Source organism: Aspergillus udagawae (assembly GCF_001078395.1).
Source record: "Aspergillus udagawae IFM 46973 DNA, scaffold_2, whole genome shotgun sequence".
In the NCBI taxonomy this organism is placed as follows: domain Eukaryota; kingdom Fungi; phylum Ascomycota; class Eurotiomycetes; order Eurotiales; family Aspergillaceae; genus Aspergillus; species Aspergillus udagawae.
Window position 1 is genome coordinate 313713 of NW_025091265.1, and position 27968 is coordinate 341680.

The following is a 27968-nucleotide window of genomic DNA, read 5'->3' on the forward strand; positions in this document are numbered from 1 at the left end:
AAGTTTACTATTCGTGACACCACTTTGACGAATGCCTCGCAAGAAGGCTGCTTGTGTTTGGCAGCTTGAAAAGCAACCAGAGGAGGTTACCTGTCATTGTCGACGATGATGGGACAGTGGAGGTGGCGAGTGTCATGGTGATCGACAAAGATGCCGTCACCGACAACGCAGCGACCAATCGATTGGATGCAGCAATGGACCATCTTGACCTATCAGTATCAGCAAGATAATTGGTTAGTGTGTCCCCTTGGGAGTTGAGCGAGGCTGAGCACGAAAGAGCGCTAATTGAGGCTGGCACTGCGAAGTGTCGTCGTTTTGATCATGACAAGTGAAATGTCGGTGAGCTATGTCACGTTATGTGATGAATGCCTTGTGCGGCTAACTCACGTGACATTGTTGCCTGTTACCAGCCGCCGTCTAGACTCTATGACTCTATCTAGCTTCTAGGCAGACCCGAGACGGCTCCAGAGTCTACTTAAGGTCATTGAGACCTCTGATCACAATGGCTTCAAGTCAGGCGTCGTCGCATCGCTCCCTTTCATCATGACGCCCAACACCGCCCTCTCTCAGACTATTCAATCGCTGACTCTCAGCAAGATCCGCGAGCTGGAGAAACTGCGCAACAATTATCAGTCGCGTAAATCTGAGATCCTCAGAGTATCTGCAGCCTGTGATGATCAACTCGACAGATTGAGACATCTCCTGGCTGGCACCAAGGAACTCTATCCCGGCGCCTCTAAGGATGTCACCATCAGTCATATCGAACGATGGCTCGATCAAGCCAGATACGACTCGTCTATCCCCTCGAAAATGATAGAGGGGCTCGAAGAGACCTTAATTTCTAAATTGGACGCCCACAGTCGCAAATTGAGTGTTGCCGATCTCTATGCGCGCTTGCTGACTGAGTGGATGAATCCTTCAAACGATACAAGGAACCTAAAAGCCAAGGATGATTCTTACGACGGAGATTTTCTTGTCGTGGAAGAACGCCAGAAGCAACGTCTTCAGCAACTATGCGATCAGTTTGAAGCGGTCGTCTTTGAGCCACGTGAGACCAACGAACATGAGATCCATGCCTTCCTTGGAGACCTCTTCCTTGACGATCAGGGGAAGTTGGCGCTGAGCCAACTACGGCGCCTTGTTAAGGACAGATGCGAAACAATTTGGACAGCCGAGGAGCCGTTCAACCAGATTTCTTTGTCTAATTGCATTAAAGGCCTACTGACCCAGGAGTTGCTGAGTGACGGGAAGCGAGCTGTGCTGAAAGACTTCCTGGGCAACAAGGTTGCTATGACTGAGATTGCAGATGTCCTGAATATGCGATATGTAGACTTGAAGAACTGGGACTGGCGCACTGGTGAGAAGGGCATTGCAGTCCTACCACGTCAGCAAACGAACGGCAAATACCGCGTCTGGGTAGACGAGGACGTCCTGGAGACCATCTTCGCCGAGTTCATCGCGCTCAAGTTCTGCGGCGCACTCAAGTACCTTCTGACATATATCATTACACATTACAGAGTCTGGAAATTCTCTACAGGTCCGCAGATGACTGAACGGGACATTCTCCGCCGTAGTTACTACCTCGATTCCCGGCCATGGAGAGTCAATAACTTGGACGCCTTCCGCAAAGGCGAATACGAGTCCACGTACTTCCTCTCACACTTGCCCGGCTCGGACACGTCACTCTTTGAGAACGGTCCTACATATGATGAAGCAAGCGACGATGAAGACGCCGGTGCAAGGCCGACGCACAAGGCCGGTCCTAACAAAAATATCAAGCAGCGGATACTGCGCAAGGTTGCCACGGAGACTCTCCTCCACCAGCATCTGCATGGCGAGGCTGCTGTGATCCAGTCCGATATGAAATGGTACGGGACCGGTCTTCCGCACAGCACCCTCTTTGCGATTTTGAGGTTTGTCGGCTTTACCGAAGAGTGGATCGATTTCTTCACAAAGTACCTTCACGCACCGCTGAACATGGATGAGGCCTGTGATGGCCGGACCCCTACTGGCCCTCGCATGCGGCAACGCGGCGTGCCTCTGGCTGGCGCAATGGCGAAGCTCATGGGCGAGCTTGTTCTCTTCTTCATGGACATGACCGTGAACCGCGAATCTGGCATGTTGCTCTACCGAATGCACGACGACTTGTGGCTGTGCGGAGATCCAGCCAAATGCGCCCAGGCCTGGGAGGCCATGCAACGATACGCCCGAGTCACCGGTCTGGAGTTCAACCTGGCGAAAACTGGCTCAGTCTACCTCGCCGAGTCCAGAGACGCCAGCATTGCTGCTCGACTACCCAAAGGGCCCGTCACGATCGGATTGCTCGTGCTTGATCCAGACTCTGGTAACTGGGTGATCGATCAGGCGCAAGTGGATGCGCATGTTCAGCAATTGAAGAAGCAACTTGACTGCTGTGATAGCGTCATCTCTTGGATCCGCACCTGGAACAGCTGTATCGGCCGCTTCTTCACTAACAATTTCGGCCAGCCGGCCTTTTGCTTCGGACGTGACCATGTCGATCTCATCCTTGCCACTTACGAAAAAGTGCAGAGCGCGCTCTTCAAAACCCATGGTCGCGCTTCAACAGTCACAGAGCACCTTCGGCACATGATCGAGGAACGGTTCGGCGTCTCCGGAATCCCGGACGCGTTCTTCTTCTACCCGGAGCAATTGGGCGGTCTTGGTCTTCGGAATCCTTTCGTCTCAACGCTCGTGGTCCGCGATGAGCTCCGCTCCACCCCCGGCCAGCTTATAAACGAGTACAAAGAATATGAGAAGCAGGCGTATCTCGACGCCAAGAAGAAGTTTGAGGAGCTGACCGAACGCGAGCGCTTGCAGCGGTATCAGGGGATCCACCCCGATGCGGAGTCTGGAGCAACCCTGGTCCTCGATAGAAGTGATTTGAGTACCTTCATGTCTTTTGAGGAATACACTCGCTTCAGAGAATCCACCGACTATTCCCTGCGAGATCTGTACATGATGTTGATGGATGATCCGGGTGAAGCGGATATCAAACTTACGGAAGAGGTCTCCAGTGCGCTGGAAAAGGTGCAGTCTCAGTTCGATTATCCGGTGGAGGATAATGAACTTAAATGGATGCTGCAGCTCTATGCTCAAGAGCCACTGAGACTGTTTGGGGGTTTGAGCCTGGTGGACAAGCGGTTCTTGCCTGTTGGGGTGTTGGCGATGGTCAAGGGGAAGAGGGTCACCTGGCAGATGGTGTTGTAATCTACTTTCCGACGATTGATGGCTATTTGTACTCTGCATTTACCGGCGTCTATGGAATCTACAACTCGTTTTAGAATTCATGCAACAGTGAAGTATAAGGCTCCATCCACACTAGATACTTTCCATTCCCCAATCCTCTCTCCAAATGCCATTCGCATAGCCCAGCTACACTTTAACTACGCCTCCATCCTCTGAATCTACCCCCGGTAAACTGTCCTCACTCTCGCGCTCCGTAGTTTCGGCTAGTCTCCGAGCCCTACAACAAATTAGCCGCACAATTACCCCTATCGCAAGAGCCACTCACCTGTCGTCCCTCTCCCTGTTATCCAGCCCAACCGTAACAAAAGTCGCTATAATAAGTATAACGGACAGAGCAGTCACCGTGATAAACCCCTTACGGTACTTCGGCGCCTCAACCTGCCGCCAAACAACCTGCGGCAACCACGCTTGAAACACATACGCCATTTCATTCATGCTGCCTACCACCAACGCGCGTTCCTCGTTATCCTCAGCGCATATCTCGTGTGCCCATCTATAGTCTTTTCAGTTTGTAGGTACACACAGTGAAGGGGAGACTGGACGTACGCCATTAGAAGACCGCTTAGCCCGTACCCTGCCCCAGCAATGATGTAGCAGGTCCATTTCCACCCGGTGGGGATATCCCATATAGCGAGAGAAGTGTAGGAAATGATGTTGATTATCTGCATCGTTAGATTGGCAGGACTACCGTGGATAGTGGGAGCTTACAGCGCCGAATATGACGGGTGGCCATCGTTTGCCGCCGAGGATGGAGTCGGACGTCCCTGTCCTGTCAGAGGGTATCGGAGGTAGAGAATAGAGCCTGCTTACAAGCGTAGATTAGGGTTGTCACAACTTGAACAGCCCCGGTGGTAGTCGGATAAGCATTAATCTGGCCGACGGAGTATTTGGGGTCTGTCGAATGTTTGAGGTATCTATTTGTCGATCAGCATACGTATACAACGGGGGTATAACTGCACTCACTGTTGGAATACAGGCTGGGACCCTGCAGCACCGTTGTTGAAACACCTGGTCGTGTCAGCTATCAGCGCCATTCGGACTCGGTGAATATAAACGTACAAATACAGCAGAGTCAGTAGATAGATATGCCACGACGAGAATATCTTCTTCAGCTTCTTCGCAGTCAGAGGCCCTCTATTCTTCCGTCCTTCAAGCTGCATCCGTTTTTGAGACAGCGCAATTTCCTGCACATATCAGCTGTTGCACGTTCCTACTACAGCAACTCAACCCACCTCCTTGGTCAAATACCACGGGTTCGAAATCTCCGGGACATCAGGCAGAATGAAGAACCCGCTCAGCGCAACCGGAAGTGAAATAACGCCGTCGATTATAAACAGCCTAGACTGTCAGCCTAACTCATTAGGGGGAGTTGCAGTTGCAACATACCATTGCCAACCCTTGAACCCACCCCTGCCACCAAGGTGATATACGCCCGCCATCAGGTATCCAGAAAACATGTTCGCAATCCCACCACTCGTATGGAAAATGCACGACCGCTTAGCCAACTCATCTTTGCGATACCACGAGCCAATGATGTACTGCATGCCAGGGTAGAATGTGCTTTCTGCGAGGCCTGCGGCTGTTACTATACTCCCCTGTCAAGTGAGACCACGATCACGATCACATACCGACAAAAAAGCGCAGGACATAGAATTGAGTCGTTGAGTTACATCGCGCCATTGCGAACGTCAGAACCGTCCATAGCAGCTGTCCGCGTTAGCATCGAACGGTCCCAGCTAAGCCGTAGAAGATGTTACTCATACCTCCATAGCCGGAATCCAATACCGGGGCCGTATGCGCGTCAGGAGCAAATTGCTGGGTATCTCGCCAATCACGTAGCCAACCGTCCAACAGGTCTGCATATAATTGAGCTGGTTGCCATACATGCCGAGGTCTTCTTTCCTGCACTCTGTCAACAGACTGCCATCGGGGACGAGTATAAACCACATACATCCCAGAGACAAACGCATTATTGATGTTGACTTGATCGAGATACTTAATGAAATACCCTTGCATCTACCGTCAGCTTGATTACCGATTCGCGGTTTGATACGGTATACTAACCAAGGGAAGCAAAAGTTAATATCGCCGTGTCCAGCTTGAACAGCAACTTGCGCTCTTCGGGCGACTTGTCGAAAGTGTCCCAGATGTAACTGATCCATTTCCGCTTAGGTTGTTCCTGCGGAACGTCGACGATGACTCTTTCGTCAATGACTACCGGTGAGGCGCCCATAGTTTATAGGTGGCTGTTGAACAGTTTGTGTGGCTCTTGATAGTAGCAGAAACTGTTCTTCAGTCTGAGTTTAAGAATCAGCGCATTTTTAACAGCCACTGTCATTGAACAAGCTCTGCCGGTAGCTGACAGCCAACTTTTATTACATCCAGTAGACTCCCACTGAGCTTGTCTCTATCTTGATCTACTGGGTAGACTAAAGTGGGACGGTGTAGCTAGGGTGGATTCCTCATTGTCGGTAGGGCTTGCGCAATCTGGGTTGAGATAAGCATAGACATGTTGTGAGTGGTCATGTCAAGAAGTTTGCAGGAGGCATGCTGACTGGCTCATGGTAATGGTGAGTAACCGGTTCAAAGCTCGCCATACGAATGTTGGATGATGTGCCAGCCACACAATGCAAATCGCTCCTTATGGTCCAACTACGTACATGTGGGGTACAGGAGAGTAGGCAGGAAGCTGGGGTTCAGCCAATATCGAACTTTATGTAAATGCCCTCCACGACAAGGCGGCCCCATTCTCTAGGTGCATTTGATAATGATAACAATCCTTGCGACTTAGCTACACATCTCCAACAACAGCAACTCGCCCACCCCACTATCTCTCCTCGCTCCACTCCCAAAAAGCTGTTTCAGTCGCTCACTCTGTGCTTCCTTCGCCTCCAACCATGTCCTAGTGTGTCCTTCAATGGCTACTAGTCCGTGAGAAGCCCGAGCCCTATTCACCCAGTCCAAGATATCCCCTACGTAGTGCTCTTCCACATTCCTGAGTGAGTGAAATCCCCGTCCACTCCCCTTCGCCTTAATGCGAGCAAGATATTCCGCCCTCATCTCTTCGGCGGGAGGAAGCTGAGCAATGCCAGAGAAGAAGGCTGCCACGGCGATGGCTTGGAACTCAAACAACGTGAATGTTGCTGTGTAGTACGGGACGCCTACGAACACCAATGTCGGGTCGGGGATGTAGAAGATGTCCTTGTGAAGGTTATGCACCTGCGTACCGTCCGTCACAAGGACTGTTTCATTTGCATCCGCGGGGGAGGTCTCATCGTCATGATATTCCTGAAGAAAGGGCAGAGTGATGTGGTAGCCGGTGCAGATAATTATGCCGTGAATACCGCATAGCTTCTGACCCGACTTGAGGTGGACAATCAAGGGCAAATGCTCATCGTTCCGTAACGGCTTGTCGCTTTGCAACTCAAACCTGGCAATCTCGCTGATTCTGACTCCGTTCTCTGGAAGTACTGAAGCAGCCAGGTCAAATTCACCATTGCGGGTGCTCTGATATACGCTATTGGCGATTGGTCCTATCTCACGAGCAATGTCTGTCGAGGATACGCCACCGCCGATAAGGAGGATGTTCTGTAAATCTCAGTATCTTTGGCAATTTCCACCTAACCTCTAACCTGAGAAGCTCACCTTATTTTCAAATCCGCTGGGCCTTCTGTAACCCTTTGAATGAATGATGCGAGACGCCCATAGTGCCTTCGCTTCGGGTAAGCCAGGAATGTCGGGAATACGTGGCGCGTGGTAGTGCCCAGAGGCGACGACGATTGCGTCAAATGTCTGCAACAGTCAGCCCGGTCCACAATGCAGCCTGACATGAAAGCTCGTACGTCGTTGTGCTCCTCCTCTTGCACGGCTTCACTTCCCTCCTCTTCACGGAGAGTGGACCAAGTGACCTCCCATCGGTCGTCCTGCTTGCGCAGCTTTTTCACCCTCGCACCATAGATAGTAACACCATCAACGCCGGCCTTCTGTGACGTATCTTGAATGTATTCCTTCATGACAACGTGACTCACGAAGTCAGGTGTGTCTCTTGGCCAGGCGTTAAGCTTTGTGCGCATCAAGGGTGTCGGGACATTGTTCCTGAGCCCTTCGTAGCAAGGACTACTCAAGGTTAACCAATATTCTTAGACTTGTTTCAGTTAAACCTACCCAGGAGGCGCATGCTCTAGGACACGCTTATCCCTAACATCTGATGCGGCATCCGCAAATTGTTCAGCGCGGGAGGGATGGACGGAAGGAAAGACGGGTTCAAGGGGCTTGCGCGCGTCGTACAACCTGCAATCTCCTGTCAGAAATGCAGGAAGAGGAAGTGTATGATAATGCATACCACACACCCCCTGCAGCATGATTCCTTTCAAACACAGTAACCTCAATCCCTGCAGCGAGCAGATGCCCGGCCGACACAACGCCGCTGATTCCTGCGCCAATCACGGCCACGTGATGGATTTGACGGCGAGTCATTGTATTGACTGTGCTTCAATATTGCTCCAAGGGCGAGTGCTTGACAGGAATCCCTTATGAGTGCCCCTCTAGGCAATGGCAGGTGATTCATTCTCCCATTGCACCATTGGCGACGCGAATAACGATTGTGCATAGACTGTACAGAAATGGGGCATCCCACCGTCTCGGAAAGCATATTGCCGTGCAATTCAAGCCTATTCGAATCCATAGGCTGATAGCGGGTTGCTTTGAAATCCATTTGTCTCAACGCCATCACAGCCTTAAATGAGGATTTTCGGATCTTGTCCGGATGACGTTCGAGACTGATGCGATTTGAGGGGTTGGAAAGATAAAGCAGGATGATAAGACAAAGTGAGGGGAAGACAGGACCTCGAGCGAGTCAAATATCGCGGCTGCCCCCATACGATACATGGTGTGGAAGACGTAATGGGTGGTGGTGATGATGTGATCGCATACACAGAAGTGCCCACACATGCACTTGCTAATCAACTAAGTCGGGGATGAATTCCGCGTCGTATAATTAAACCGGAATCGACACTGTCTTGCAGCAGAATATGTCCATTCTCAAGGTTGTTACGCTCATCAAAGGCTAGCATCATGGCTCCTGCTGCAATTGATCCTCGCATTGTCGATGTCGCAGAGCCTAGAAAGGAGACTCTTCCTCTCCCTCCTAACGCTCGGGAAAGACTCGAAAAGGCTGGCATTGATCTCTCAGCCGGATATCCGTACCGACCTGCTCGGCCTCTCTACGTAGATGATGTTTACAACATCCGAAACTATGATCGCCCTCACATCGACCCGGGATCCCGCGCCGATCCCGAGAAGAAGGCTCTGCTGTCAGCAGCGAAGGAAGTCATTCACCTTACCAAGCACATTGGAACCGAAATCGTGGGGCTGCAACTCAAGGATCTCAACGACAAGCAAAAAGACGAGTTGGGCCTCCTGATTGCGGAAAGGAGTGTTGTCTTCTTCCGAGACCAAGATATCTCCCCACAGCAGCAGAAGGAGCTTGGCGAGTGGTTCGGTGAGGTCGAGGTCCATGTACGTCATTGCAATCGCCTTTGGCAAGTTGGTAGGGCAATGGACTAATCCTCGTTCAGCCGCAAGTACCACAGGTTCCTGGAGTTCCCGGCGTCACTGTATTGTGGCCGGCCTTGCAGGCAGCAGAAACCCCGGCTGCATTCCGCCGGCCTGGAGGCGCTTCCCGCTGGCATACAGATCTCGTGCATGAGCGACAGCCAGCGGGCGTCACCCATCTCCACAACGATACGGTGCCCATCACTGGAGGAGACACCCTATGGGCAAGCGGCTACGCAGCTTATGAGAAGTTATCACCATCGTTCCGTCAGTTCATCGACGGCAAGACAGCCATTTATCGCTCGGCCCACGCTTATTTGGACCGCAAGCATCCCGAAAAGGGGCCCATATATGTTGAGCGAGAGCATCCTCTTGTCCGAGTACATCCTGCCACGGGATGGAAGACTCTTTGGGTAAACCGAGCCATGACAGATCGTATTGTCGGCCTAGACAAAGCAGAAAGTGATGTCATCCTCGGATATCTGTTCGATGTCTACGAGAAAAATATTGACATCCAAGTTCGCTTCAAGTGGACGCCAAGGACAAGCGCTTTGTGGGATAATAGGTAAGTTACGAATGCTTCCTGCCGTGTACGGCGTTCGATGACTGATTGTACAAGAATCACCATTCACAACGCCAGCTGGGATTACGAGGGGATCGAGCCGCGGCATGGCACAAGGGTAACCGCCCTGGCAGAGAAGCCTTTCTTTGATCCAAAGGCACCAACAAGACGAGAGAAGTTGGGTCTTCTAGGACCGGACGAGGTCGAGGAATTGGCCAATCAATTGGCCAGACAGTAGCGCAGCAAAACTTACTTCAATGCTCATACGGATTCTTCGCGCCTCTTGGGGCTGTGCCGCCCCGAAATTTTTGATGCTGAAACCACTAAAGCTGATGCGAATCACTTCGCGCGTAAATTGATTGAGTCCTACTGAGCGTGGTGTCTGTGTTGATTTCTGCGTAGCCGTAGCAAATGTAATTGCGTGTACTGATTGGCCAGAGCCGTCTGTCGTTGGACACAGTCAGCACAACCGGGTTGGTGAGTTTATTTCCGCCGGAGGACATAGGCCCAATGGAAGACTTCAGGGCTGTGCGCAAAAGTCGACGTCTGGCCCTGTGGTGCTTTTATAGAGGTGCGTGACACGAGAGTCCAATACTTCCCAGCATATCCGAGGTTGTCAAACCGAATGTTTGAATATGAGAGCGCAACCCAGGTACTGCCCTTCAGGGTCAGCGGAACAAGGTGCAAAGACAACAGCTCCACTGGAGACAGCGTGAGTTCTCCGGTCTCTTTGAAGATCTCGCTTATGATTGGGCAAATAGATCGTGTATCAGATTCAGTTGATAGACGGACAGGTGACGATGTCGCAATGGCATCGCTCGTGCTTTTATCGACGACCACATCAAACGGCCCATAGCTTGCCAGCTTGGCAACATCGCTCCACGATCTCAAGTCAATCTGAAGCCATTGCATTCCCTGGTCTGCGCTCTTGCCGCTCTCAAGCTCCTGGCCCAGGCGGACAGCTTCCGCAGAGAAATCCACATTCTAATCGGAAATAGTGGCATATTAGAGCAATTCTGCAAAATTCTACCAAACAAGAGGGCGCACCACAATGCAGCTTCCCGGCCAATTGCGCTTATGAAAGGTCTCACATAGTTTGATCCCCAGTTTGGAGATGCCTGGACCGAGGTGCAAAGCACGCGGGATGGCATCGGGTTGAGGACGATGCTCCAATTCGGACAGGGTAGTCTCGATCAGGATTTCACCGGAATTCAACCATTCCCCGACATCTTTTCCAGTCGCAAATTTGACGTCCCAGTACGCGGGATCGTCATAGTCCGGAGCGCCTGTAATTTGGGGGTGCTCTCTTCGCGTCGACGTCGCTGGCATTCTCTGTCATGAATCAGGAGACACGGTCGCGTGCGTGCGTTGCCGAAAAAGATGTTACCAAGAAGATATAGTCACGTGATTATATCGATATCCTTGAGACCCAGACTCCAAGAGCCGAAAGTTCATAACGTTTGCTGCAGAAAAGAGCAATAATTCTATGAGGCACTCGGATATATGTGATTCGTTTTGGTCCGACTTTGAACGTTTTCTACAGCCTTGGTCCCTGCCTAAATCTGATCTGAATAAAGTTGTAGATGTACTGAGCTCAATAGGAGGGAGATATATTTTTGAGCACTGCAGTCATGCTACCTAACGAATGTGACCCAGTTCGCTATATGGACGATCAAACCAGACTGCGTGAACTGTTCAATATTTCACTGCTTCGTTTGGCTAGCTCGATGAAGTTCTTTCCAAATCTTCTGAGCTTTGCCAGACTGTGCATTCTACTCTCTATGAGCCTGGGAGAGTCATCAAGAACAATTTACTCCAAGCGGTTGATGGGATGATCCAGTTACGAGCGCCCAGTCAGATGTGTCTTGAGAGCTCAGCGACTCCTGGAGAAGACAGCTACCGTCCCCATCGCGCCTAAAGCTACAGCAGACTTGGGCGTGTTGGACAATGATCTACGAGTTCTTGATAGACCACCCAGTCCGCGTGGAAATTGATGGGTGCTTGCGAAAGTACGTATATTCATTCCATAGCCTATGATCTTACAACATTATTATTGTATTAGCCCATGCAAGAGTGGGGTGACCGAACAGTCTCATTTCCATTACTGTCTAAACCAGTACAACTTATGATAATGCCGATACTTTTCACTATCAACTTATCTTAAACTGGGGTATCTTCCAGAAGCTTATCTGTCCAAAGGGCTGGTAGACGACTGAAATCTGTTTGACTAATTGATAGCATCTTTGACTGGAATGTGCTTTCCTGTCATTCCAGCAACGGTGGCATTCCAGAAGAGTCCATATCGAGCGTGAGCGGCCTTTTATGGGGAAAGAATGGTGGAGATGCTCTTACCCATGATGATAGATTTATGCAAATCTTTTGGGTAGAGCTGTCGCTGCATCTCCGAACTTAAGGTGATGAGCAATCTTCGAACCTGCTGCTCTTACAGGATTCCCTCCCACGACACACGACCTTCGTTCATTATGTCCACTAACCAGACCTGCCGCTGCGTCCATGAATGGCATATTCTTGGATTGTAAATTTGTGCTCTTAACCGGTGGTAACAGTGGTCATTTAGCCACTCATTATCGATGGAGGGACGAGTCCATTGGCCCTACACCGTGCTGCACATCTTCTCTTCTTTTGGTAAGAAGAGGATAGAAGATAGGCTCATTCATATGCCCTGTTACTGTGTAATTATGCGTCGAAGATCACCTCTCGATGACTTGACCATAGCTCTTCTCAACACCAGGGCTCTCTCGATTCCATTGGGAGATTTTGCCAGGGCAGTGTTTAATCGGTGGCAATAAGGCACTTTGCCCTGGTAATTATTATCCTATTGGCACGTTACTGTCTCACACGTACATTAGGTTTACGGATGGGCGTCTCTGCATCACCACCCTTCGAGCTACCCCAGATTGCCACCAGCAATCAAGAATAATGGCCAATCATTGCCAGCACAAGGGAGGCGTAGCCGTCGTAAGAGGACAGGGATATGCTGCTAACCATGGTCGATGCCTACGAGTCAAACGCCACCAGCCTGAATCGTCGACGTCGATTCCTGTACTACCTTGAAGCCCCTGTCGTGTGACTACCCCGCATCAGGATGGCGAGGAAAGAGTATATATAGGCTGGAGGATGCTCGTACATCTTCTCAAGAACAAGGTATCCCGTGCTTGCTAAACTCGTGACATCTTTCTGCCAATACATACCTGCAAAGTGATCCCAGTCATCCCAACCTATCATCCAAAATGTCAGCTCCAATCATCCAGAACCTTTCCGCCTTGACCTCCTCCGCCAGACAGCAACTTGGTACTCTTCGAAACAGACTCTTCCAGAAAGGTATGTACTGAATTTTCCCTTTTCAACCTGGGTGAAGCCGTCGTCTATGGGCAGACGACTAAACGGTGAATTTTATAGAGAGAACGAAGACTACAGCAGGTCTTGCGCAGACCTCCTTTGCACTGCACAGGCCGGTCTGGGTAGTAGGCGGGGGCGCCATGTACACAACTATGGGCGCCGTCTACCTCACACTCCGTTACATGAGCCGACTTAGATGATCGAGCGTTACATCGTGATGATCCGTACTCCTGGAGAGATGGGAATATTGCATCCAACATTATTTACGACCTGCAGCTAGACAGTGTCTCGCTTCTACTTACGATTACTTTCCTTTGTTTGGGTACCATGGCCTGGATGGCCTGATTATTGCGCCACCAGTTGGCAGGGATGGAGTTTCATGTATGTGATTTGTCGTCTTACATTATCTACATAACGAATATTTTTCGCCCGTCATGAGGGGTTTGAATATTTCCAGCTGTTGCCTTGGTCGATGTGACATCGTAAGTTACGTGGTAGTCAACTGGTAAAAGTACAATGCGTCGCAGGATTCTTGAGGGAGGGGAAGAAAGGGGGGAGCACTAGTAGTTTTGGGCAAGGAGGTGCAACTTACAGCAAGCCACATAATCATCACACCATACAGCCAGTACAAAGTACATGCCGGAGTATTTTAGTTCTCCTGCAATAATCATACAATAATGTGGATTTCTAGGTGGTATATTGTTGCAATTCTATCGTTATCTTCTAGTGAGCCCATATCAGGCTCTCTGTCTCCAGCGGTCGAAGCGGGCCACATCCCCAGATCCACATAGCTTCTACCGGATCTCCCGGACTTAGTGAGTAGTGACATGTACTACTCTGAGTCCACTCAATTCGGTGATGTATTGATCCGTATCCAAAAATCGGGTGGACCATGGCTATTGGCTGGTTCGGTGCAACCTCGCTCATGATCCAGCCAATCGTACTCCTTTGTTGCATTCCCCCAGATCCTTGGCCGACTAACCCCGCACTACGCTAACCAGTCAGATCCACTTGCCCCCCACCATTCCGTCGATTCTGAAACCTTGCCAGAAACCTTGACTGCTGTGTTTTCCGCATTCGTTTTACCAGTAGTACTTTATGTCCTTGTGGTCAGCAATTCAGGGAAAAAAGAGGAAGCGCTTTTTAAGCAAGTGATTATCTGGTCCACTCTGCCGTTGCTTCTCCCCACAATACTAAAGTAGTCGCATTCTTTCTTTGACCCACTCAATTCCATTTGGACATTTCACATTGCTGAAGCTGGCTTAAGTTGCGACTGAGGACTAGCTACCAGGCGATAAGGGCCGTGGATGTGATTACGTGATCAACAACTGCTTGGTGACCAAGGACAAATATGGGTTATGGGTTTTATCTGAACGATTCTGCAGTGGCAGCGCCAATAACGCCCTCGAAATCGAGATAACCTATACCAGCATCCTTAGGGATAGATACAGCATCCTCGTAAGGCAAATTGATCACCAAAGGACTAATATTTTTATCAGTCAACTTGATGACAGGTCCCTCAAATGACGTGTCTATTCCTTCTTTGGGTAATAACTGACAGGTACTTCACTGACCTCGTAAACCATTCATGAACAGCAGTTCCTCTAGAGACTCCCTCCACCAACATTATTTGATCAACCCATCGTCATATCTAGCGCCTGCGTGTGCGTGCGCGTGCGCGTGGCAGAGCTTTGAATGACACCTGGATGCCAGACTGCCCACAATGCCATTGCAGTGACCATGGGCACCGAATCAAATACATACATGGTCCACTCGTGCCCAAGCAAGTACCCGTCCTGTCCCCCAGCGTACTCGATCACCCTAAACACCGACCGAATCAATATCAAAGCACTGACGGCATCCAAAACATGCAAGTGGGTCTTCCACGGCACATCAGCATCGAAGACATGCCCGCTCGGAGCCCGGTTCATACGCCGCTCAAATTCGAACGATGTAACCATGAACAGCCCAAACATGAGCACTTGGATCACAAGTCCCGCGATGACGATGTTGTTGCCCATGTTTGCACTCGACCCGCTTGCCATAAGACCCGCCCCCGAGCCCTGGACGAGGAAGGAGAGGACATCGCTGGCGACGAATATCTTTGTGAGCCAGTTTACGCGAATAACTGAGTGCTTCTCGGCTTGAATGCTGCGGATAAGGCGTCCGAGGACCATATATACCGAAGCCGCGAAGAGGACCGGTCCGAGAAGAATAAAGACACTTTGAATGATATAGGGGCCAAGCTTTCCGGTTTTCCCGTGCGCGTCGATTCGACCTATATAGCCGATGATTTCAACTGAGGTGTCGGGATCATTAGAGACAATTCTGTTTGCGCACAGCAAGCGGGTAAACGCCACTTACACAGTCCTCCAATGGCAAAGGGGATGCAGAACCGCGCTCGCGTCTTCCATATTTTCCAGGAATGGAAGGCAGTCGTGCATACGAAGAGAAGGAAGAAGATGACAGCTGCTGGGATCGATGGCACATATTTCCAAAGGTAGTAGTCGCCAGCGTGCGGCTCTAACTTTGCCATTGCAGGAATACTTTGTCGCTGAAAATAGCTTCGGCACAGCGTTGTATGAGTTGGGGTGATGTGAAGAAAGACATGGCGAGGGTGGATATGAATCGTTTATAAATTGAACACGGTGGATACAATTTCAGTCGGCTAGGCAGCCTCTTTTGCAAGAATAGAACCAACAATCAAACTCTTCTGTATCGAAGCCGTGTTGTAGACATTTATTTGCCAGGAGCCGAAGCTATACGCGTATAGAGCCAAAGGGTGGATCATGTTGGCGGGTAAAACTGCATATGGTCTGTGCATACGCGGATTTGCGTTCTTCCGATTCGTCGCGTGTGGCCGGTTCGGAGGCTGTGTCTGTCGGTTGCGTATCGGCGTATCCGTTGTTTGACTTTCTTCGGGCCAGGCACGACACATTTTTCCTTCTGAACTGCAGCGGTACAACGAACCGTGGCTTCCTGACCCCTGAGTGTCGCCTCTGGGTTTCCGCGTATTTGGATGACCTTGTCTGCGTTCTTGCGACCAGAGCTGAACACGACGGTCGTCCCTCGAATGAGATTTCGTCATCGCGTTAGTCTTGGTAGGCGAAGCACGCAAGTTGAGCTGTCATTCAGCATGCCACGCAGAGCTCATAAGAAGTCCCGGAATGGTTGTCTGGAGTGCAAGCGCCGCCATATCAAAGTATTCCGTCCCGATCTCCCACATGCTGCGATCTGGAGCATGACTAATCCTCCCTACAGTGCAATGAAAACCGTCCGATATGTTCCAATTGCCGCGTCTCAGAGCGGGTGTGTGAGTATGGAATCAATGTGTTCAAGGTTACACGGCCTGTAGACTCGCCAAATCGCTCGGCGGCTTCTGCGTCTCTCTCACCAGCGACCAACCAACCGTCAGGCCGCTCCAGTCTCAGCCCAAATCCAGGAACTCCTCAAGATGCACCAGTGAACATGCTTCACATGGAGCTTTTCTACCATTTATATACCGAGACGTTTTCGGAGTTGGACCGCAGGAAGAATACCGACCATTTGCTCACTATTATGCCGCACCTCTTAAAAGCACCCTACATGGCGAATGAGCTGCTCGCCTTCAGCGCATTACACCTCAGCACCAAGCATCCAGAGCGACGGGAGTACTACCGGACTCATGCCGCTCAGCTGCAGACGCATGCGCTGGCAATTTTTAAAGAAACAAACTTGGAGGTGAATCAAGAAACCTGTGTACCACTGTTCTTCTTCTCGGCTATCCTTGGGCTCCACACGCTCTGCGACGTACTCGTATACAGGGACAACGATTTCGACCAGTTTGTCGAAAAGTTCGTGCACTGCTTTCGACTCCATCGGGGTATCAGAGCAATTTGCGGGAAGGCCTGGGATATGCTACACCAATCGGTCCTCAAGCCGCTGATAGTGGACGGTCAGTCCCTTTATCAATTCGACGGTCGGCTGGGAGCGGGATGCGAGAAACTTCTTAGCCATGTTCAAGCGGCAAAGCTCGGAGATACCTTGACAAATATCTACAAACAAGCCATCGAGCAGCTACAGACCTCGACGAATGCGTTGCTGGCTGCTGGATCTCTCGCCGGAAGTAGTCAAGGCAGCATCGGATGGCCTGTACTTGTTCCCCCGGAATACATTGATCAACTGCTGCAGCGGCGGCCAGAGGCGCTTGTGATCCTGGCTCATTATGCCATTTTAATTCATTCCTGCCGTGATTCGTGGATTTTTGGCGACGGTGGTCAATTCCTCATCGGGTCCATTCGTGATTTTCTGGGCCCGGATTGGACTGAGTGGTTGGAATGGCCAATAAAAGCTCTGGATAGTCCCATCGAGCCGTTGCTACGAGCATTCGGGTGATGGCAAAGGTATTTGGCTGATTTAGAGCAAAAGCACGCGTTGCTCGCATCCTTGCTCATGCTATCAAAATTTTGGTCCTCTGACAAAGGCTATGCACTTCTCCAGGAAATCACCATATCTCTTCGAAACTGAGAGGATCACGGAACCTCTGAATCCAGATGACCCTTCCACTTGTTGGATCCATGACCGCTGAGAAATGCGTCATCTCGTTCGTTGTTGGATATATTGCCGTCCACTGTATTATTTCCTCCGGTGTTGCGGTGACCTCATGGTTCTCAGATGTTTCTGCACTCTCTTTGCCCACGACGGTAGATGTCGAACCGACTGGGCAATCTGCTACTCGATCTCTAGAGGAGCGTGTGCGACGCAAAGGATCATGACGTGGCTTCCGACCGTGGGCCGACCTTCCAGCTTGAGCCACCTTTTTGTCCCAGTGCGCTTGCATACACGCTCTTCGCTCTCTACTGTCTTGGATGAACTCGGTCATTGAGATGGCCTCTCCAGCGGTCAGCGCTGCGCCCAAGGACATATCAGTGGCCGTGTCGTATGAATGAAGCTCTGAACCGAGGGAATCATTATTTGTAGCAACGATGAACGATGAACTGGAGTCCATCCTTGCAGTCCGATGATCCTTTTCAATCACAGTGGCCTCAGCACCGTCACATAAAACCAGATACGCCGCCGTGGATGGTGTGCGCATCACCCTCTGACAGATACTGCGCAGTGTCGGCGTTTCAGCCCCCGGACGTCTCCTGACCAATACGCCCAGAATGCGACCAAACCAAGTCTCCCGTGGGTTCTCTCGCGGAATGATATACTGCCTCAGCATCGACGAAATAGATCTTCGCAAGCCAAGCATAACAAGAAGATGGCTACCATAGAACCGCAAGTCACCCAACCACCCACCCGAATCATGGTTCGGTCGAAAGTTCAACGACACGCTCAACCCCTTCCGAACTCCGGTCAATACGCCCACAAACCCAATGTAGGTGATATTTGTCGCCAGCACGGTATCATAGTCTGGTCCGCGGACATACTCAAACTGCACGAGCACGCGCCGCAACGCGTCCATCCCCCAATCCAGCGTTCGGAAATGGAGCATCCGAGGCGTCGTATTTTTGTCCTGTGCCCGGGCGGCGCCACTCGTGCAGCCCATCAGCACATCGAGGAGAACATTCAGCGAGACGATCAGATGCATCTCGATCCCAGTTGCCTGGCTGATTCCGCGGATCTCCTCCGTCTCCTCGTCGGAATACACCCGACGCAAGAACAGGCGCGCCACGCGTTTCACCCACTGCAGCGAGATATTGGGTGCGATACTCTCAACCAGACCATCAAAGAGAGCTGTGAGCGATCTGAGCTCGTTGCGATGCTTCCTGGCAACTTCAACATATCGCTCTGCTGGGGGGCGAGACAGATCAATCCTGTAGGTTGGAGGGACATCGCCCAGGTTCATGGTGGGCATTATGCTTGGTAGTTCTGCTGCAACTGCATGGTACGAACCCTCTTGTATATGTCGTCGGTGGGTTTTATATTATTTTCAACCGAGCATTTATATTACGTCGAATACGTCAAGGGGGGTTGATGCCTAGGTATGCTACCTAGTGGCGGAGCACCCCGCAAGGGTCACGTGCCCATCTGGCAATGAAAAACGAGACAATCTTTAGAATGCAGATCGATAAGTAATCTATTAACCTATTGAATCATCGTATAAAACAATGTGATTCATTCAGGAATACCGAAAATAGAATACATAAGCGTATGAGGTCTCTCCAGCCCCAACCACGCTAATTATATCACAAGATCACGTAATCATTAACCGTCATTTGAATCATTCAAATCCAGACTCTCAACCGACAGAAGCAAATCTTCCACGGGCCGTAAATTATTCTGCGGATCAAAGGCAGGATACCTGGCCTCCAACGTCTCAAGCAGAGACTTCTTCCACACACTGCGCGAAAAATATCGCAGGATACGGGTAACCTCCGGACAAAGGTCTGTATCCGCGAACCCCGAGGCGATGAGGGCATGCTGGATCGCGCGAAGCAGGTACCTGCACACAGGGAAGGAAAAGGAAATGTACCAGAGGCCGCTGATGCAAGTCTCCAGTGACTGGCGCCAGCGGGGATCACCGTCCTTGGCGAAGGGTATCGCGTTGAAGGCGCCATAGGTGAGGGCGTGGTTGAGGAAGTTGGAGGCGGATTTCCAGCCGAAGGTCTGCTTGAAGAGAAATATGATCTCGCGTATGGCGAGCTTGGCTTTGTTGGAGATGCTGAGGACGGAGGGGGTGGGGTTTCCGCCCGAGAGAATGGGCCTGCAGAGGGCGACTACGCTGAGGTGAAAGTGGAGGCTATGGTTGTAAGCAACAAGGCACGGACCGGCGCATGGGTTGATGTGGTTGGCACTTACTGCATGATGAAGATGTGTGGGGGTGCGTTTTTTGAAGGATGGAGCGTGGGACTTAGATCAACAAACCAGTTGGCGAGTCTTCCATGGATTAACATAAAGGTCTCAACAGCATGATGGGAGTCTAAAATGAATTCGGTCACGTCGTTGATAACAACACTCAACTCAAACCTCGCTCTGACCGTCGAAAAGACAAGCGATGGATAAAGCGGGCCGCTAAAAGGATAGGGGTGCCAGCGTTGACTATGATCGAGAAACTCGGCGTCTGAATATGGGATTTCATAAAAAGGCGGATGGTCCAAACGCGGAGCATCATCAACTACACTTGCCGCGAGTCTGTTAGGAGGTCAGATATGGTGCAAACGAACTTCAACGGGGGCTGATAATTACGCTTGCCACTCAAAAAGGCCCCAGGCTGTAACCGCGTGTGCTCTATTCCAGGCGGGTTCAACGGACCCCGCGCTGCGGACACCAGACAACGGCTCATACAATTTTAGCTCATTTGCCATGTGGATCGCTGTCGCCAGGCAAGACCAGCCAATCTTGTCCTTACCCAGGCAGTTGTAGGTCAGGTTCATGACAACCAGTGCCTGAATTGAGGTCAGGGTAGGCTGTGGATGTGATATCCAGAGCTGTCGGGCTTCCGATAGGAAGCGGATACACATATCCATCTCCTTGAAACGGTCCCACGGTTTTCGGAGACTATAGGAGTATAGCTGCGAAGTCCGTCAGAAAATCAAAGGTTGAGGGACAGAAAGGCTCGTCTTACACAGGCGAGAGCTAATACAGCATTTACAAGCAGTGGTGAGCAGAACCTCGACTGACCAGCTATCATATCAGCTAAGAACAAATGTTGATCAAACCAGGCGTAGCAGGGATAATCCCAGGTAAAATATAGAGAGAGTAGATGCGACACCAGCCGGTCACTGTCTGTGACGGTCGTCCATGGCTTTGCAGGAGCGAAAAGGATGGGCTCATCGCACAGCGCCGGCAGCCTCGGTGAGTTTATCAGCTTATACTCTGTTGCTAAGTTCGACAAGCCGACATGAGCATCAGCGAGTCGGCCAAGGGAGACTTGGTGCAGATATTGCGTGGCTAGTGTCGGATTCGAGGTACTGCAAATGGCATTGACTACTTTGAAGAGGTCTGCTGGTGCACAGTTGCGAACCCTCTCATATACAGCCCAGATGCTGTTCCAGTCTTCTGTCGACCGATCGGAGGAGCTATTTTTGAGCACAGAGACTGAATCAGTCCCGGTCTTCTCGACAGAATCTGTCGAGGCCGTGCCTTGAACATCACGGGCGCGTTCCTCGCTAGATTCATACCTAGTCATGGCCATCTGACAGGCCTCGGCACGCATCGTTGACAACTCGGGTGAACGGCGTCTTAACAACTCAATCTCCAGCGATTGCACCTTTTTCTTCAAAGTCGACTTCTTACTCTCCATTTCAGCGCCTCGTCGCTTGGTACCGCCTAGGCGGCGAGGACTGCTCTCCGCGTCAAGCTGGCATTCTATGCCCAGCGACACGCATGCTGCACACGGACTTTGTCCGCTACACTGATAGCGGAAAGGAAAGTCAACACCGCTAGGTGGTTGGGTACATCTCGTTGAAACCTACTTTACGTTTCTTGGCACGACACGCCGAGCAAGCTGTCACAGCGATGTGACGGCGACGCTCGAAAGGCGATATCTCCGCAACTCGCGGCCTGTCAACGGAAGCGGGAGCGAGCACCGGCAACCTTGCTGACTCCCCCATGGCACCAGTGCTGCACTGAACGCGGTGTGACATGAGCAGCTGAGTGCCAAGTACGGGGACCGCAAATTGGGAAGAGCAACTCCGCGTGTATTGTCTCCATCTGACCCAGTGCGTCTGGTGCGAAGACCTTGATCCGCGGCGAAGTGACGTAAGGTTCTCGCAGGAACTTTCGATGTGAAGCAATTTGAATTGATCGCGAGATGGAGAGATATCAAAGTTGTCGCCCAGCGAGCGCAGGGCACGTGCTTTTTAGTGCGCTCTACCATTGGCTCGCTTAGTAACGCCAAGACGCTGCCCTTTCGCACCTCTTTTTAGGATGAGATTGCCCTGTTGTGATTCGCCAGAAACTCCACAGAAACTCGGATTTACGTTCCGCTATGGAGACACAGGGTTCTGGAGAGTTCAAGAACGACTCGTGGGACGAGAGAAGGCGCAGATCTAGTTGTTGTGGTTCGAACAGTGGAAGCTGGAACGAAGCCGGGAAGGCGACGGAAATGTGAGGTCACGTGGCCCATTTCTTGCCCAAGGGTGTAACAGAAAGCTGAACGATATATGACTGAAGATATTATTATGACAGTGATACTCCTTGCGACTTGCATAAACATCGCTATGAGCCAGGAAGAGCTCTCAGCGGAAAGTTACGGTCAGTTGCAGCGCCCAAATCAAAGGGCGAGGTAAGAGCCCATCGGCAATATGAGTCGTGAAAGAAGACTAGCATATTATTTTGAGACATAATTTCGAAACAAAGTTATGCTCTTGTCTCGGAGATCTGTCATACATCGTGGCTATACTCGGTCGTCCACTGTCTGTTTGGGCCCTATACCAGGCCCAACCGCATCGCTTCCACCCTCTGTGTGCACAATTACTTCTGTCGTGCGCAATATTCTCTGGGATGAAAGACGCTGAAGACGCGGATGAGATGCCAAGTTCTCCTCGCTTCCCCCCTCGGACGCTGACAGGGATGTTCGAACAGCATCGATATGCACATTGTACTTCTGTGCTTCATGCTCTAACCGGCTGCGTCTCATGGAGCCCAATGCATGGCTCGACGACTGTCCGTAGTAAGCGTTGTTTGTTCGCTTTCGGGAGCGGGAGTTGCTGGCCAAACTCCAGGTGCTTCCGATGACAGACTTGACGAGTGGTTTGATCGTGGGGAAACAGGCGGCTACGATGCCAACGTTGAGCTCAACGCTGTTGAACATGTCAATTCCATGCTCGGTGTCGAAGGATGGGTCAACATACCAGTTCCATATGAGGAATTTAGGGTCTCTGAGCCGCGGAAGGCGAGTTAGCTGTGCAAGGTACTGCAACTGAAACTGGATCGTCAACCTACCGCCATGCATCTTTGTCCTCGAACACCCGACTTTGGTAAACTGTTTTGGCGATAGCTGCGGCGCAGGCACTGACATTCCATGAGTTTCCCATTAGTGCCTTGGGACGAAACAACTCACAAGTACCCAAGACTAAGAATCCCCATTAAGGAGGCTCTAGTGCGCCTGTTGACTTGGATATTATAGAACATGAAAACCGGCAGAGTTGCAAAAACAAAGTCAGTAACAATATTGATAGCTGTTGGAGGAACTGTCAGCAAACCCCCTTTAGAAGAGAAGAAGGAACTTACCACTGTTGAATTCACCAATAGCTAGGTATGTTTTGGTTGAATAACACGTTGCTGTGGCCTTTTGGGCATAATCCCACGCTGCACTGACGGGCAAGCATTGGAATATCAGTGTTAGGACACAGGCAATTGTGAAAAGTATGAGGAAGACTTTGGACAGTCAGCAGTCCGTATATGTATCTTTAGGTTGCCATTTCGAACTTACCCAGCGCCCCGATGATGAACCTTTTGATAAACTTATTCTGCGTCGCGAACCGCAGCAGAAAGAAAGCAAGCGATATCTTAACTGAGCTTATCCCCAGCACAATGACAATCGCATGGAAAAATGTCCACTTGGCCAACGGTCCAAAGTCCTTCAACCCAATATCACTGCTGTAATGGCCCAGTCCGTAGTGCGTCTCTCCAATGAAGCATGCCAGGACACCAAAAGCGCATGCCTGTCAGAAACGGATATGGTTAGTACTGCCCGCCAGAGACTGTCTGAAAAGCACAACCTACCTGGGCTATAAGAATGATCCCATCTTCAATGTCAAATCTTCGCAGAATGAACAATCGCACGTAGTAGCGCAGCACAACCAACAAGGCCGATAGACCCGTCAAAAAACCCACAATGGCGAGAATTCGAGGCGCATTGGTAGGGCCTCTTGTGTGGAGGGGGAATTCGAACGTAGGCGTTGATTGCCGGGGAACCAAGGCCTCGAGCGCCTGGTGAATTGGACTCGCCATCTCCAGTCCGTCCGATCGGGATCGCTCTCCTTTCACTCCTTGGGTCTTGTCGATCTTTATCGGGAGCCGTTCATGGCAGCTTGGGGCGTGATCCACATACGTCCGCGGCGGGAAGACGATCGCGTGGAGATCGATGCAACCGTGCAAGTCAGTACGATGCGTCTTGGGTGTTCAAGAGGCTGGGGTACTTCTGCCCTCTTATGAACGAAATGAGATTTCGGTTGCTCGTGTCAATATGCAGGAACAATTGGCAAAAAACATGGCTTGCCCGGCACTAAGAGCCAGGGCAGCTGCAGGTCTCAGGATAAAGTTTTGTACTCCTGTAAAGACCAACATAGCAACCTAAGCGTTTGAGAATACAAGTGGTTCTACAGCTAGCTTTCCAGTAGAATTACATACATCGCCCCGTATTTCCAAGGAGCCACGGTATTATATCGGACAGGGGGAAGGATACATTTCACTAAGAAAGACTCAGGAGAGTCTGCCTACGCTCTTTGACAGATCGGTGCTTCCAGTCTTGTTGAGATAGCAGGGGACAGGGGACTTCGGTCCTTCATCTTCTTTCTTCCTTGGGAATTCTAAAGGAGGCAACCAAAAGGACCGGGGTTGTCCGAATCCTTCAGTCAGGTGCATATACTGCGTCTTGGCATGTTGGCATGAATCAGACTAGTGTTATGGCCAATATACTGCGGACACGAGGTCCATACTAGGCAAAGGGGCCAAAGTGCCTCTAGCTTCCTTCGAACTCGCAAGAAAATTCTTGCTTCTGGCTTATTTGCCACGTTTAGAGGGAGGACAGCTGGATGCGAAACAAGTGGTACCCCGCTGGAGCTCGTGAGTATGTTTCTGGATCCATTCGTTTGGACATAGTTTGCCACTGTATCCAGTACTGCCTGAGTGTCACCGTGGAAGTGGATTGGCAAATGTAAAAAGTCAGTTTTATCACTTCCTCTACCGAGAAAAGTCGCTCTTCTGGTAGAATCACAGGCAGGCCAGCCCGCACGGGACAGGGTGACTAAGGGAGTAATCTCCTCCGCAGCGTGCAACAAGCTGGCTGGAACACGTAATAGTAATAATAATAGCCACGGCATTGTATCTGTACTCTGTGGCCCGTAGCCGAACTAGTTGCAGTAGCCCAGTTTGAGATGGAAGCATAGCCTGAATTCGTTCAAACTCAGCGAGGCCGATTTGATCCAGGCTATACTATTATCTCCAGATCGAGCACTTAGTCGATATCTTGTTGACAGGGTTTGTGGAACCTGACCTATAATAATCATTGATAGTAAACGAAGTGAAACTGACATTGGTGGGATCTTGTATTGGAGAACGAATGGAGACGCTACTTGCTAAGATTTCCTGGCAATTTCCCGGACGAGCAACGGGGCCGTCGACTACTCCAGCTGAGTTTAGGAAAAGCGAGGGCTCCCGGGCCCGGGCTTAGCATTGGTATATCTATGGGGAATTCTCCGCCAGCAGCGGGCGAAGCAGCGGGCGATACACCTAAGAGGAGAATAGTGACGGTCGACGATTGGTAAATCATAAATGGCGCCGAGAAATCTCCACTTAGTGCCAATATAGCTCTCGGTCAATCAAGGCCCGTTGATTCATTAGACGAGGGTTGACTATGTCCAGGGCAAATGGCCATTATGGAAAGGTGCCCCACAAAGCTACTAGAGTAGTCCCGGACGCTAGTCTGCCGTCCCTGCCTTCACCGGGGATTTACCAAGTTTGCCTGGTTTACCTGGTGCGGCGCAGAGCTTGAGCCCACGTTCTCTCTCAACAGTAATGACTTGTCCTGTGGATATGGTGCCATTGTGAGATAGTGTCCTATCCTTGAACTCTCTTTTCCCATGATTGGCCGGGTCTGTGCTCGAGAACGAGTCAGTGCAAGCAAGGAGTCTGGAACATTTAATAAAAAGTTCGGAAGTGGAAGATGACCCCCGTATATTGTGGATTCCTTGGCTCGTTACATTCTCGTGCTGAAAGTGGCAAGCTCGCCGTAACCCTAAGGGAACAGGGGAGTCCGTTCCCTCTAACCTCACTCAAAAGTCGACAATTACCTGCATCGACCGCTGTCATTGTATGTGATCTTCCGGCATTCTATGGTCGGAAAATGGTCGATATTAAATGCAATAATATAGACAGGTGATAATTAAGACAGAATATCAAGCATTCTATGCATGTCTCGCTCCACAGGACATAGCAGTTCAGTTTCCCACGTTCACAATTTTATCATAAGCTAAGCCTGCGTTCTTGCCAATAGTTCTAGAGCTATGTCTAGTCTTGGTACCATTTGATCATACTAATTTGCCCTTAGGCTGCATGCAAGCAGACAGTTTATTCTTATGCTTCGGTGCCGATTAATGCGCGCTGTCCTGGCATTGTTTTCTCCTAGCAATATGTTTAAATAGCCTGAAACCAAGCGAAGCTTTTTCCCTTTTTCCTTTCTTTCCTGAGCATACCCCTCAACTTTTTTATCTTGTCCTTGTCGATAAGAGGAGCCTTCGGTATGCGGTTCACAGTGCTCTCAACAATTGCGGCTTTGGCCGCAGTTGCGCCCACTGTAGCTTTTAGCATTGACCAGTGGGATGTCCTTGCTGGAAAAGCACTTATTAATCAGGTCCTCTATCACTTCTCCAACCCGGACGCCAGCAAGACATGCACCCCTCTTACCGCAACGGTTCGCCGGGAATGGTGAATCAGCCCCTGTCGCAGTATTGGACCCGACCCACTAACACTGGATTCACAGGGGCTCTCTCTCGAAACACGAGCGCAAAGAGTACACTGACGCAGTGCTCTGTCTCGCTTCCAAACCCTCGAAACTGGCTCAATCGGATCCAACATTTGCTCCTGGTGCGCGCTCTCGTTACGATGACTTTGTCGCTGTCCACATCAACCAGACATGGTTTATCCACGCCACTGTAGGTTTTTAAAAGTCTAGATAAAAATGCTTAAGTCTAATGTCGACTTCCAGGGCAACTTTCTGACATGGCACCGTTACTTCACCTGGGCCTACGAACAAGCCCTCCGCAACGAATGCGGTTACACTGGCTACCAGCCATACTGGGCCTGGAACAAGTACGCTGATGACCCGCGCAACTCTCCCATATTCGACGGCTCTGCCTACAGTATGTCCGGAGACGGATCATACATCCCGCATAATGGTACCGAGGCTGCTCCCGGTATCGTTCTGACTCCTGGAAACGGAGGTGGCTGTGTCTTCTCCGGCCCGTTCAAGAAGTAAGTCGTGGGAATATCCAATGACACAGGACTACGATCTAACAATTGTTGCAGCTGGACCGTCAACCTCGGCCCCGTCTTCCCCAGTCTCAAGGTCCCGGGTATTGTCGCTCAGAACGGGTCCGGACTGAATTACAACCCCCGCTGTCTCCGCCGTGATATCAATGAAGACGCAGCGAGCTGGACGACCACTGACCATGTCGTCGATCTGGTCGTTAACCAGAACAACATCCTTGACTTTCAGAATAGGATGCAGGGTGATTTCCCTAATGGCTTCCTGGGTGTCCACAGCGGCGGCCACTATACCATTGGCGGTGATCCTGGTGGTGTACGTATCCAACTTTCTTTCGTCAAAGCCCAACATAAGAAGCTAATGGACGTGTGCAATAGGACTTCTTCGTTTCCCCCGGCGACCCTGCTTTCTTCCTCCACCACGCCGCCATCGACCGTGTCTTCTGGACTTGGCAGAATCAGGACCCCAAGTCACGGACTTATGTCGTGGCAGGACAGACCGTCCTTCCTGCTCTGGATCCCAACGCGCCCAATGCTACTCTCGATGATATCGTCAATATGAGCAGTGCGCTGGCTCCGCCGCAGACTATCCGGCAGCTGTTGGATACGACTGGTGGTCCCTTCTGCTATGTTTATTTGTGATTAGACCTTCGGGTGGAAGATTGAGAAGAAACACATTGTAATAAGCGAGCTATATACCGTTAAATAATATATCAGATAACGTAATGCAGAAGGATATGCCTGTATGCCTGTACTGATGTTGCTTGTAGTAAGGAAGTACTTGAAGGTTTGCTAATCATCACGCGAAGAGAAAAGTATGAAAGATGAATTTCCTGTAGAGTAGACACTTTGAAAGTCTCTTCACCGTATTAAAATAATTCTTAAAGTCCTGCTTCTTATTGTGGGGTGTATTTCCTCGATTCCGGATACTGATAACCGCCACGGTGTTATATATATATAGAGGGTGGATGATGCAGAACAGAGTTGTACTGAAATCGTCACCTGTTAGACAGAAGTGAATTAGCATCTATTATAAGTAGTATTCTAATAGCAAAATCAATCAAGATATCATTAACTCAACACTTTCTTTAAG

At 50.5% G+C, this 27968-nt stretch overlaps 11 protein-coding genes across 11 annotated transcripts; 4 read left to right on the forward strand and 7 right to left on the reverse strand.

The window, feature by feature from the left end:
- Positions 1–543: 543 nt before the first annotated feature.
- On the forward strand, positions 544–3228 carry Aud_002425 (uncharacterized protein; the record flags this gene model as incomplete). Its single annotated transcript, XM_043287394.1, has 1 exon — positions 544–3228. One exon carries the CDS (start codon positions 544–546, stop codon positions 3226–3228), a length of 2685 nt encoding a protein of 894 aa, XP_043143329.1.
- Positions 3229–3393: 165 nt separating this feature from the next.
- On the reverse strand, positions 3394–5500 carry Aud_002426 (putative MFS transporter Liz1/Seo1; the record flags this gene model as incomplete). The annotated part of the gene is made up of 13 exons (XM_043287395.1): positions 3394–3484; positions 3533–3760; positions 3814–3929; positions 3976–4031; positions 4078–4181; positions 4231–4275; positions 4327–4451; positions 4500–4605; positions 4654–4840; positions 4896–4974; positions 5031–5169; positions 5219–5276; positions 5332–5500. 13 exons carry the CDS (start codon positions 5498–5500, stop codon positions 3394–3396), a joined length of 1503 nt encoding a protein of 500 aa, XP_043143330.1.
- A 554-nt stretch (positions 5501–6054) lies between these two features.
- Aud_002427 (putative FAD dependent oxidoreductase) lies at positions 6055–7743 on the reverse strand (the record flags this gene model as incomplete). Its single annotated transcript, XM_043287396.1, has 5 exons — positions 6055–6855; positions 6913–7059; positions 7110–7383; positions 7432–7557; positions 7610–7743. 5 exons carry the CDS (start codon positions 7741–7743, stop codon positions 6055–6057), a joined length of 1482 nt encoding a protein of 493 aa, XP_043143331.1.
- Positions 7744–8340: 597 nt separating this feature from the next.
- On the forward strand, positions 8341–9620 carry Aud_002428 (TauD/TfdA dioxygenase family protein; the record flags this gene model as incomplete). Its single annotated transcript, XM_043287397.1, has 3 exons — positions 8341–8784; positions 8844–9385; positions 9440–9620. 3 exons carry the CDS (start codon positions 8341–8343, stop codon positions 9618–9620), a joined length of 1167 nt encoding a protein of 388 aa, XP_043143332.1.
- A 245-nt stretch (positions 9621–9865) lies between these two features.
- Aud_002429 (uncharacterized protein) lies at positions 9866–10711 on the reverse strand (the record flags this gene model as incomplete). Its single annotated transcript, XM_043287398.1, has 2 exons — positions 9866–10366; positions 10430–10711. 2 exons carry the CDS (start codon positions 10709–10711, stop codon positions 9866–9868), a joined length of 783 nt encoding a protein of 260 aa, XP_043143333.1.
- A 3665-nt stretch (positions 10712–14376) lies between these two features.
- On the reverse strand, positions 14377–15278 carry Aud_002430 (RTA1 domain-containing protein; the record flags this gene model as incomplete). The annotated part of the gene is made up of 2 exons (XM_043287399.1): positions 14377–15041; positions 15107–15278. 2 exons carry the CDS (start codon positions 15276–15278, stop codon positions 14377–14379), a joined length of 837 nt encoding a protein of 278 aa, XP_043143334.1.
- A 600-nt stretch (positions 15279–15878) lies between these two features.
- Aud_002431 (uncharacterized protein) lies at positions 15879–17116 on the forward strand (the record flags this gene model as incomplete). The annotated part of the gene is made up of 2 exons (XM_043287400.1): positions 15879–15944; positions 16004–17116. The coding sequence occupies 2 exons, from the start codon at positions 15879–15881 to the stop codon at positions 17114–17116; spliced, it is 1179 nt and encodes a 392-aa protein (XP_043143335.1).
- A 109-nt stretch (positions 17117–17225) lies between these two features.
- On the reverse strand, positions 17226–18581 carry Aud_002432 (uncharacterized protein; the record flags this gene model as incomplete). Its single annotated transcript, XM_043287401.1, has 1 exon — positions 17226–18581. One exon carries the CDS (start codon positions 18579–18581, stop codon positions 17226–17228), a length of 1356 nt encoding a protein of 451 aa, XP_043143336.1.
- Positions 18582–18931: 350 nt separating this feature from the next.
- Aud_002433 (uncharacterized protein) lies at positions 18932–21312 on the reverse strand (the record flags this gene model as incomplete). The annotated part of the gene is made up of 5 exons (XM_043287402.1): positions 18932–19466; positions 19526–19858; positions 19913–20224; positions 20386–21080; positions 21142–21312. 5 exons carry the CDS (start codon positions 21310–21312, stop codon positions 18932–18934), a joined length of 2046 nt encoding a protein of 681 aa, XP_043143337.1.
- A 752-nt stretch (positions 21313–22064) lies between these two features.
- On the reverse strand, positions 22065–23623 carry Aud_002434 (uncharacterized protein; the record flags this gene model as incomplete). Its single annotated transcript, XM_043287403.1, has 6 exons — positions 22065–22470; positions 22613–22681; positions 22731–22848; positions 22901–23047; positions 23103–23334; positions 23396–23623. The coding sequence occupies 6 exons, from the start codon at positions 23621–23623 to the stop codon at positions 22065–22067; spliced, it is 1200 nt and encodes a 399-aa protein (XP_043143338.1).
- A 2509-nt stretch (positions 23624–26132) lies between these two features.
- On the forward strand, positions 26133–27517 carry Aud_002435 (tyrosinase family protein; the record flags this gene model as incomplete). The annotated part of the gene is made up of 5 exons (XM_043287404.1): positions 26133–26317; positions 26373–26544; positions 26598–26863; positions 26918–27191; positions 27254–27517. 5 exons carry the CDS (start codon positions 26133–26135, stop codon positions 27515–27517), a joined length of 1161 nt encoding a protein of 386 aa, XP_043143339.1.
- Positions 27518–27968: the final 451 nt, after the last annotated feature.